The sequence below is a fragment of the Dendrobates tinctorius genome, unplaced genomic scaffold, assembly GCF_039654945.1.
Source record: "Dendrobates tinctorius isolate UK_male_01 unplaced genomic scaffold, ASM3965494v1 ptg000145l, whole genome shotgun sequence".
NCBI classification, from domain to species: domain Eukaryota; kingdom Metazoa; phylum Chordata; class Amphibia; order Anura; family Dendrobatidae; genus Dendrobates; species Dendrobates tinctorius.
Genome location: NW_027361812.1, coordinates 7,674,609 through 7,685,322, shown reverse-complemented (window position 1 = coordinate 7,685,322; position 10,714 = coordinate 7,674,609). Strand labels below are relative to the sequence as shown.

The 10,714-nt window shown below is 41.7% G+C and overlaps 1 protein-coding gene across 1 annotated transcript; it reads right to left on the bottom strand.

The window, feature by feature from the left end:
• Positions 1 to 4,447: 4,447 nt before the first annotated feature.
• On the bottom strand, positions 4,448 to 9,979 carry LOC141049583 (keratin, type II cytoskeletal 7-like). The gene is made up of 9 exons (XM_073546148.1): positions 9,443 to 9,979; positions 8,849 to 9,063; positions 7,694 to 7,754; positions 7,360 to 7,455; positions 7,098 to 7,262; positions 6,842 to 6,967; positions 5,655 to 5,875; positions 5,469 to 5,503; positions 4,448 to 5,370 (listed from the first exon to the last, which is right to left on the bottom strand). Exons 1-9 carry the CDS (start codon positions 9,890 to 9,892, stop codon positions 5,147 to 5,149), a joined length of 1,593 nt encoding a protein of 530 aa, XP_073402249.1. The 5' UTR covers positions 9,893 to 9,979; the 3' UTR covers positions 4,448 to 5,146.
• Positions 9,980 to 10,714: the final 735 nt, after the last annotated feature.

Genomic DNA, 10,714 nt, shown 5'->3' with positions numbered 1-10,714 from the left:
CATAAAATATCTCACCTATAATACACAAAACAGCACAGATACAAGCCACACAACTTCTGGATCATTGTAATTTGGAGTGATGAGACCAAATTTGGCCACAACCATAAATGTTACATTTGGAGAGAGGTCAACAAGGCCTATGAAGAAAGGAACAGCATTATTACTGTAAAACACACTGATGTTTTGGGGATGTGTGAGCTACAAAGGCACAGTAAACTTGGTCAAATTGAAGAAAAGATGAATGCAGCATGTTATCATCAACTACTGGAGGTTAATTTGCAATCATCAGCCAGGAAACTGCTCATGGGACGTACTTGGATATTCCAACATGACTGATCCAAAACACAGCAGAACAAAGTGAAGGTTCTGGTGTGGCCATCTCAGTCTCCTGACCTCAATATCATTGAGCCACTCTGGGTAGATCTCAAGCGCGCTGCTCATGCTAGACAGCCCAGGAATTTACAGGAACTGGAGGCTTTTTGCAAAGAAAAGTGGGCAGCGTTACCATCTGAGAAAATAAAGAACCTCATTCACAACTACCCCAAAAGACTTCAAGCTGTCATTGATGTCAGAGGGGGCAATACACAGTATTAAGAAATGGGGTATGTGAACTTTTGATCAGGGTCATTTGGATGTTTTGGGTTGTCATAATGATTTAAAAAGAGAAAACACAGTAGTTTGACAATAAATGGCTTCACCCAACCACTAACCATGAGTGGAGAAAAAGTTTTGGTGTTATCATTCATATTATCTGAAAAAAGGCCAAGAAAGCTAAAATTCTGCCAGGGTATGTAAACTTATGAGCACAACTGTATGTAGTATGACTCCTATCAAAAGAAAGTGTTAAAAGGAATCTGTCACAAAGATTTTCCCACCTAATCTGAGTCACTATGCATCACTTACTGGGCTGCTTGCTGTAGTTTTGATAAAATCCCTGTTTTACTAGCAGGAGATTCTCACAAAAGAACCAGTAAACCTGCTGCCATGAAGTCCTCCATATTCAGAGAAAACAGTGATTTTATCAAAACTGCAGCAAGCAGCCCAGTAACCGACACTTCGCTGGAAAAGTCAGCAAAAATCTGATGACATGTACACTGTAAGAGGCAATAATCAATCAAATATCTTCATGTATTTATTACCTGGGACATTAGTGTGTGACGCCATGTACGGTAATTATAAATTGCATTGTTTAATGCTAGGTTACACGTACAGTAGAGCATATTAACAAATCCAAAGTAATTCCAGGACTGTGATATTTGTGATATCATCAGGTATAAGGGGGGAAATTGCCCTTTATACACAGTTATATTGTACGTCAAAGTTTTTGGCTATGTGCCCACGTTGCGTTTTAACGCGCACACTGAAAACCGGACTCCTTCCCAGAAATCATGCTGTTTTTTTCCACGCGATTTCACCGCGATTTTACCGCGATTCTGTTAGCGATTTTGCCGCGATTTTCTCAAGCACTTTCCAAGCGATTTGAAGCATCGCTTGGAAAGTGATTGACAGGTTGGTCACACTCGTCAAACATAGTGTTTGACAAGTGTGACCAGGTTTTTACTATTGAGGCCGCCTATGCGGCATCAATAGTAAAAACCTGGTCACACTTGTCAAACACTATGTGCCCTCCCTCCCTCCCACACTCCCAGGTGCCTTGGGAGACCTGTGATGACGTCGGTCTCGCGTTACTATAGCGATCTCGCGAGACCGCTAGAGTCACGCGAGACTACGTCATCACAGGACCTTGCCGCAAGGCATTACTGGGAACACTTAGGCCAGGAATGCAGCGCAGGATGCGTTTCTGCCACGGAAAAAAGCGCAGAATTAGCACAGCATGTGCGGAATGCCATAGGAATGCATGGGGGGCATTCTGTACACGATTTTTAAATGTTTTCGCAGCGTTTTCGCACTGAAAATCGCGGCAAAAACGCTTAAAAATCGCATCGTGGGCACACAGCCTACTCATGAAGCTCTGTGTACATGCTATCTGCAAAAGCAACTCTCCTCAGGGAGACCCAGCAGGAAGCCATGGTGACTGCTTGCCTTCCTGCTCGCTTCCTGCATAGAGTCAGCATTCCAATGAAGCTGTATAATCCTGTGAAATGTAATCTATATACCAGTATTTCCCAGTATGTACTTATATCTGTGCATATATTTGGTACAGTAAAGCTGAAAAGTTCAAAATATTCATTTATATACTTCAGGTGATTTGCTACATCCAATTTTGTCAACCCAAAGTACAGAAACCAGACTGACATAGAGAAAATGATTAGAAGGCAAGTAAAATTACCCTCTCATCTCATAATGGCTGCATACAGTCCAGATGTTTTCAGGACAGTGCTGGGAACTGGAGAATTAAACGGGCAGTTCGACATCAAATCATGTAGCAAACCTGTTCATTTCAGGGATTGTGTCAGACACACCTGAGGGAAGGCCTTAAATTCTGCCAATTTGAATTAATGGTAAGTAACATAGTAACATAGTTATTAAGGTTGAAGGGAGACTTTAAGTCCATCTAGTTCAACCCATATCCTATCCTAACCAGCCCTAACATGTTGATCCAGAGGAAGGCAAAAAAAAATCCGTGGGGCAAACAGTAAGCTTCACATTGGGGAAAAAAATTCCTTCCCGACTCCACATACGGCAATCAGACTAGCTCCCTGGATCAACGCAATATTAAGGAGACTAGTGTATATACCCCTGTAATATTATACTTTTCAAGAAAGGCATCCAGTCCCTTCTTAAATTTTAGTAGGGAATCACTCATTACAACATCATATGGCAGAGAGTTCCATAGTCTCACTGCTCTTACAGTAAAGCATCCGCGTCTGTGAGTATGCTTAAACCTTCTTTCCTCCAGACGTAGAGGATGCCCCCTTGTCCCCGTCACAGGTCTAAGAGTAAAAAGATCATTAGAAAGGTCTTTGTACTGTCCCCGCATATATTTATACATTGTAATAAGATCACCCCTAAGCCTTCGATTCTCCAAACTAAGTAACCCCAAGTGTAATAACCTGTCTTGGTATTGCAGACCCCCCAGTTCCCTAATAACCTTGGTCGCTCTTCTCTGCACCCACTCCAGTATATCTCATGCATATGACTTTAATATGAATCCGTGTTGTACAGACTGTATTGCAGCAACAATTGTCTATTAATGTCCCTAATTTTCCTTCATAAACCATCCAATTTTACGCAAAGTTTGCAAAAATGATATAGTAGAGTCCTCCATCATGTCATATTTAATGAGCTATCGCATGTCTCACAGAGGAAACATTCAGCAGAATTTGCTGCTGTTGCTAGCAGGGCTCTAACTTTAGTGGTGCAGGCAGTGGCGTAACTAGAGTCTGATGGGCCCCGGTGTTAAATTTGGACCTGGGACCCCACCTACATGTTGGTCTCATGTTTTAGCTCTTGTAGCATTTTAAATCCTATAAAGATATATGTGTTGCCCCCCATAATGTCATGATGTCCCCCATCCTGTACCGCTTTCTGGTATAATGTCTTGCATCCTTGGTGGGTCCATTTTTAGTACTAATGTCCAGCATCCTGGGCCCCTTCTGTAATAAGGTCCAACATCCTGAACCCTTTCCTGGTATAATGTCCCTCATCTTGAGCCCATTCCAGCTATAGTCGGCGTAGAGGCCGGCATATGACTTTGCCGTGTCTGCTTTGGGCGACACATGCCATTATCAATATGGGCTGACTGTGACTGGCACGCCGTCGTCAAATGCCAACCTCTGATTGGCTAGATGCTTGTATTACAGTGCAGGAAACCAACACACATCCAGCTGAACTAGGCATTGGTGTCGGTGGACAAGCTCGGCTCTGCGACTGAGATTGTTACACCCCTGAATGCAGGGGTTGCAGTCATACCTAGTCCTTAGGGATGGGTGGGGAGTAAAGTGTCATATTGGCTCATATGAATAGACCTGGACGCATGATCATTGGGTGCAGCCTAATGAGCTTCATGGTATGCCACTGTCTGCCATAGGGCTATACAGGGACTGAGCAAGCAAAAGTGCCATAATTATGTACCCCAAGAAGTAATACATTCCCCACACACCCCCACATTTTCACCTATCATTTCCTTTAACAATTTGGAAACAATTCTTGTTGTCTTATTTTGAAAAGGTAACTCTTATGTTGTGCACTAAGGGTTAAACATTTCTGCATCTTCCAGTGTTATTATTTTCACAGAAGGTTATACAAAAAAATCTCAAATAGAAATCCATAAGAGGAGATTGAAGGAATACATGTCAATCACTGTTATTGAAATCCCAATATTAAACCGTGCAGTAACCATTGTAGAGAACAATGGCCTCCATGTAGACTTGTACGGTACACTTCACTTAACAGTCCTTTCCCCGCCTGTTGTATATCTCTGGTTAGCAACTTTTACCAGTGCAGAGTGCAGTGTAAGGAGATATGTAACACCAATGCGGCACAGTTGAATCAGAAGGAATTTTATTGAAGATGTTTCACAATTTCACACCATACATAAAATCCCTCCCATATAAAGCCAAAAGACTTCCACCAACTAACACAGACCAGACGTTACAGAGTGGAAAACGGAAGATTTCCAATGCTGCTTCTTATACAGACGCAGGTACAAACTTTTGTTAAAAGCACCAGTGACTTTGACTCGCAGACATTTTACTGTCCGGCAGCTTCTGTGGCATCAGCGATTTGGGTAGACTTTATAGATTGATAGCACCGGATGTTTCTACTGATATATACAATGGGAATTCTCTCTGCATAAAGATACTATAAAATGTTTAATCCATCCAGAAATACTGCAGTTTTTTTTTTGTTTGTGGGATCTGGGCATCACCTCTATACTAAACATTGACCTGCAGAGGTTTTATAGGGAGAACACAGATGTAAAAAGCAGTAAGAGGGAGCAAAAGAGGACACTACAAAGATGAAGAGGTGTTGCTTTTAACAACATTAGTGCCAGCCATACCACCAAACATTGTGAGTGATAATAGGCAGGTTCTGGTGCAACTACTTGGCACAACACTGAAGTTTTGTAATGTAAGGCAAACTCAGCGCCTCTATATGGTGCCTTAATTTTGCAGAATGATGTTTGTGTTGGGAGGTATGGGTAGCACTGATGATGTCAATGATCAGGGACTACTACAGCTTCTTAATATCTCTGGCTGCTTCTGCTGGAAGATGTTGTCATAGAGTAGGACTTTGTGGCACTAGATGATCCACCACCGCTGCCAAACTTGATAGAGCTGCCACCGAATCCAGATCCAACACCAAAGCTTGATGAAGAGCCAAAGGAGCCTCCACCGTAGCCTCCAAATCCGCTTCCGCCTCCAAATCCACTTCCACCTCCTACAGAGGTGGTTGAGTTCACCACAGCTGCAAAAAAAAAAGTGGTAATGGCACCATGTAAAATATTCTAAAAACTTTCCTACACAATTCCAAAATGTCACTTCATCACAGAGACAGATACTTACAAACACTAACAGGGCCAACGCCATCACCAGAAAGTCTATAAAGAAAAAAATAATAAAACATTATTAGATTTCGTTAAAATCTTTGAAATACTCTTTAGCTGAACAACAAAGCCATAAACAGAATACATAATAAATTCATATTCAATACATACAACCCAGAAAGTATTTAAGCAGCCCTTTCCGTACCTGCTTTCTTCTCCTTCCAGTAGTTTCCTGTAAGTGGCAATCTCAATATCCAGAGCCAGTTTGACATTCATCAGCTCCTGGTATTCACGCAGTTGGCGAGCCATGTCCTGCTTGGCCTTCTGGAGAGCAGCCTCCAATTCTGCCAATTTCTCACGGGCATCTTTAAGAGCCAGATCACCACGCTCTTCAGCCTCTGTAATCTGTGCTTCCAGCTTAGCACGCTAAAAGAGTAAAAAAAAAAAAAATTACATATCATTTTGTTATTGTGTGAAACACTATTTCATTTACCGTAATCTAGAGAATTTATCGATTTAGAAAAAAGAACTGTAAGAGTGAATGAAATGGTATCATCATACAAAAAGCAGGTGGAATCATTAGTCAGACTGTGATCATTGTGCAGGTGAAAAGAAGTGTTACGGCCTGCATTATTTAAGAGCAGCAGATGATCACGCTATAAATCATACATCCACGCCCTGCCCTCAGACTAAACTTTCACAAAGCCATCTAAACTGTATCTAATCCAAGTCTTTGATCGCCGCCTGCTTTTTGTTGCTTCCAGGCAGCATTAAATTTTCCGTTATTGCACCTGCTATAATGTGTTATGAATAACTGAAATTCAAAAAGGACACAAAACTACCTTTTAATATGCCACATATTAGCAAAAATACTCTAAAAGTCCCCATAGTCATTAGGCTAAACCAGTTGATATCAGACCAGCAGTCTAATGTGTATGGCGGCCATACAACAGTCAACTGATAGATGATATTGGGAAGATAAGGATCAGGCCTGTCCAATTTTGGACTGCCAATCTCTATGTACTATCAGAGACAAGCCACCGCCTGGAGTCTGGGAGTGGCTGTCTCATAGATAACACAGGAGCTCTCCTCAGATTGAGCACTTGTGTGAATGGAAGAATCTGGGAACTATCAGCCAAACCATCATTCCACCAACAGCTATTTAAAGTGTATTTAGGGCTTTAGCTAGAATTCATTCAGCTAATCTTCATAATCTTCTTTACACAAAGCAAAGAAGGGGAGGTAGCTGTAGAGCAGGCAGAGGTAGCAGTTGCACCTCATGGGCCTAATGACCTCCCTGATACCAGTGGCACATGATAGGTGGGGTGAAGGCAGTTTTACAGATAAAGCATTAAGGCCAGTGTGCTTTACATAAAATCATAATAAAATTACCTGAGCCTTCACATTCTCAATCTCAGCTTGAAGTCTTTGGATGGCACGGTTCAGCTCGGAGATCTCAGTCTTGGTTGTGCGCAGATCATCTCCATGACGTCCAGCTGTGGCCTGGAGCTCCTGGAACTGTAGAGGCAAAATTTACATTATACTTAATCTCCAATAAATCGTAAGCAGATTTTAAACTGCTGGACAATTAAATCAAGATTTATTATGGAGTGTAATAACATAGCTAGTGTTTACTATAAAAGCTTACTTTGTTCTGGTACACGGACTCCGCCTCAACTCTGCTCTTGTTGGCAATCTCTTCATATTGAGTCTTAACTTCAGCGATGATGCTGTCCAGGTCCAAAGCTCTGTTGTTGTCCATGGACAGGACAACGGAGGTGTCGGAGATCTGTGTCTGCAGCTCACGCAGCTCCTGGAGAGGTAACAGGATATCCATGTTTAGAAATCATTCCACTGGTTATACCATAAATTTCTTAAAAGATAAAGAAGCTACATTTAGAGATACTTACAGCTTCATACAAGGCCCTCAGGAAGTTGATCTCATCAGTCAAAGCATCAACTTTAGCTTCCAGCTCTACTTTGTTCATGTAAGCACCATCCACATCCTGTAAAAAAAAAATAGAAAACAATCATGAAATTCCAGGTTTTTCTGATGACACAACATTTCAGCATTGTCTGCGGCCACGTAAAGATCTTTTAGCACTCCCTAGCTATCGGGTTCTCCAAAGAAGTAAGTCTTAATCATAGGGTCCTAATCATAGATATACTAGAAGCTGAGAGATGTTTCAACATTAACTGGACTACTTTTTAGAAAATTCAAGGATGAGAACAGTAAAAGCTTACCTTCTTGAGAACAACAAATTCATTTTCAGCTGAAGTACGCTTGTTGATTTCATCCTCATACCTTTAAGAAGGAAAGAAGAGACATGAGACACGGATGGTGAGTACAGTTGGCAGGAAGACCTTAAATGCAAAACAAAAAAAGATCTGTATTCCCTTTCTATTCATTGTTATATAATCTCCTCAGGAAACCGGGCAGCCAGGTTTTTCCTTTCATACTCTGTTTAATGAACCTCCCCTCTACAACGCTAGGTTATCCTGAGAATCATGACATTTCATACCAAGACAGAACTACTAGACCTTGCTGTAATTTCCCTTGTAACTCTGTCTAGTGTGATATCTCCAGTTTATACTGGGCATTGCAATGATTTGATAGCGGGCAAAGTGGGAATATTTTCATGCCAACATTGGGCAAAGGAATCTCCAAGGGCTTGAGAAAGAAAAATACAGCTGTAGACACACAGAAAAACTTCCTCCGGGAAGGAAAAGGTTAGGTTGTGTGCTGTTCTGTGTATCAAGGGAGCCTTCATTGTAAACTTGGCAGGAGTTAGTGTTTGTACTTGACGTTACTAACAATGGACTGATCTCGTTCGGTAACACCGTGTAATACTTGCTCTTATTTGGTAAAAATATAAATGCTCAACTAAATATACTTCTGGGCGCTAATACAAAATTTCTTTAAAGCACCAAACTGTGCACATATATATTGAATTATCCTTCAACTACAAAGTCTAGATGTATGAATGAGTGTACAATTGTATATATATCTGCATTGGTGTCTTTCAGTATAAATCTAATAAATCATTCATTTGATACTGAAAATTAAATGAAATGAAATCTTCCTCATTGTCTGTGCCAAGCCCCTTTGTACTGGACATGCACATTTCACTGGCTTTAGATTACCTGCTATTGACTTTACTCTATGAGACACACCCCGGGTTTATCTACTTTGTTTGCTTTAGTTCCTGTGAGCCTCTGCATGGCCAACACGGTATTTTTCAGACCCTGCCCACTTTCCATTTTCTTTGGTCCCATTAGGGTGTGGCGCTCGCCCATACAAAAACGCTTTGAAATCGTTTTGTTGCAGTAATGTGTGCTAATGTGTGTGCACTGCTCATACAATTCCTTACTATGTTAATGTTTCTAATATTGACTTACTTGTTCTTGAAGTCTTCGACCAGGTCTTGCATGTTCCTGAGTTCTCCATCCAGTCTGCCCTTATCACCGATCAGGCTATCTAGCTGCCTCCTGAGGTTGGCAATGTAAGCTTCGAAAAGAGGTCCAATGTTACTGGTCTTAGAAGAAGACTTCTGGTTCTGAAGAAGGTCCCATTTTGTCTCCAAAACTTTGTTTTGCTGTTCCAGGAATCTTACCTGTTAACATGAAAAAAAAAATACACAAAAGATGAGGTTAACAAAACCTGCACACAGTGTAATGATGCAATACTGTAGATCATATACGTGTATGTGCGCACTTGTTATAGGAACCACCTGCTGCAGCACTGAGGAGGTTAAAGATGAAGACACTGCGTGAATTATACAGTTATACTGTGCTCTTGGGAGCTGCAGGAGGTTAAAACAGTAACAATAGCTTTGCATCTAAGTAATATGTTATTTCTGCGTAGCCTGTACCATGACATAAATGAATGAAAACTAGACTTTAATACATTGACTTCCACCAACATTACATGCATGTGATATGTATACTTTATGCATACAATAAGTTATAAAAATATGTTAATGCATCCTTTACCTTGTCAATGAAGGAAGCAAACTTGTTGTTCAGGGTCTTGATCTGCTCTTTCTCTTCCTTCCTAACGGTTTGGATTGTGGGGTCAATTTCCAGATTAAGGGGGGCCAGCAGGCTTTGATTGATGGTCACTTCTTGGATTCCAGGTCCAGCTACATGGCCTCCTCCGAAGCCAACTCCATAGCCACCACCGAATCCAGACCCACCTCCAACTCCATAGAGAGAACCACCACCAATGCCGCCACCAATGCCAGCTCTGCCGCTGGATACACCATAGGAAACGCTCTTTCTCACTGAGCCCAGATTGGACAAGCTTGAGCTGCTGAAGCCACCAGCCCTTCCGAATCCTGCTCCAGCTCCACTGGAAGAGCGGGTCTGGCTGATTCTAACGGCGCTAACACCTCCCTGGGGGATAGCGGAGCGAGTGCTGAAGCTTTTAGTTTGGAAAGACATTGTGTCAAGTGTAAATGATGAGAGAAGAGAAGTTGGTGCTGCTGGTCTGCCTGAGGGATCCAGTGTCTGTCAGGCAGCAGCTTCCCCTTTTTATGTTGGTTTGTAGGGAGGGGGTAGGGGCAGAGGGATCAGCTTACTGTATGTCACAGCTAGGTGTGGCTGGCTGCCATCCATCTTCAGTTACCTGCAGCTAGGTCACCACCTCCCTCCTGTTCACTCCCAATGACCATTCCAGCCCGGACAGATACATTCAGCCATTCATACTGTACAAAATCAATAGAGAAATCTTTGGCTTGGGTTAGTTATAGACTCTTTCTTTAAAGGCACCTGCACTCAGTACAATGGCTGCATGTTTTGCGTTAGCAGCACCGAGGGGGTTAAATGAGATTTACACAGCACCATGACTCATATTTAGATAAGAATAAAGAATTTACAGCTAAAGGAAGAAAATCAAATGCCTTTCATTTCTAACTCAAAGTTCATGGAGGCTTCATTTTGCAGACAAGAAGACGGCAGATTATTGTATTTCTTGACTGTGCTCAGATAAGACAAATCAGACAAGTTGCACATATATTTTTAGGCAAAGTGATAGCAATGCAGAATGTGAATTGCCGCATGGATTTGTTTAAATTTTTAAGACCTTTCACTGTGATTTATTTTAATCTGTGAGAAGATGCAGATGTTGGTGTGTCATTCTAGAATGTAGGAGTCAGAAGTCATTGACCAGAAGGGGTGTGTAGGTGACCCCAATTGTGTGGTCTGAATGCTTTGCTGATGTTGGAAAATTCTTGCTCAGAATGGATCAAGCATTATTTGCTTCCC

Coding starts and splice junctions, on each gene's coding strand:
- LOC141049583 (XM_073546148.1), bottom strand. CDS start 9,892: ATGTCTTTCCAAACTAAAAGCTTCAGCACTCGCTCCGCTATCCCCCAG. Junction 7,456..7,693: donor AATTTGTTGTTCTCAAGAAG/GTAAGCTTTTAC, acceptor TTTTTTTTACAG/GATGTGGATGGTGCTTACAT. Junction 7,263..7,359: donor TGAGGGCCTTGTATGAAGCT/GTAAGTATCTCT, acceptor TTACCTCTCCAG/GAGCTGCGTGAGCTGCAGAC.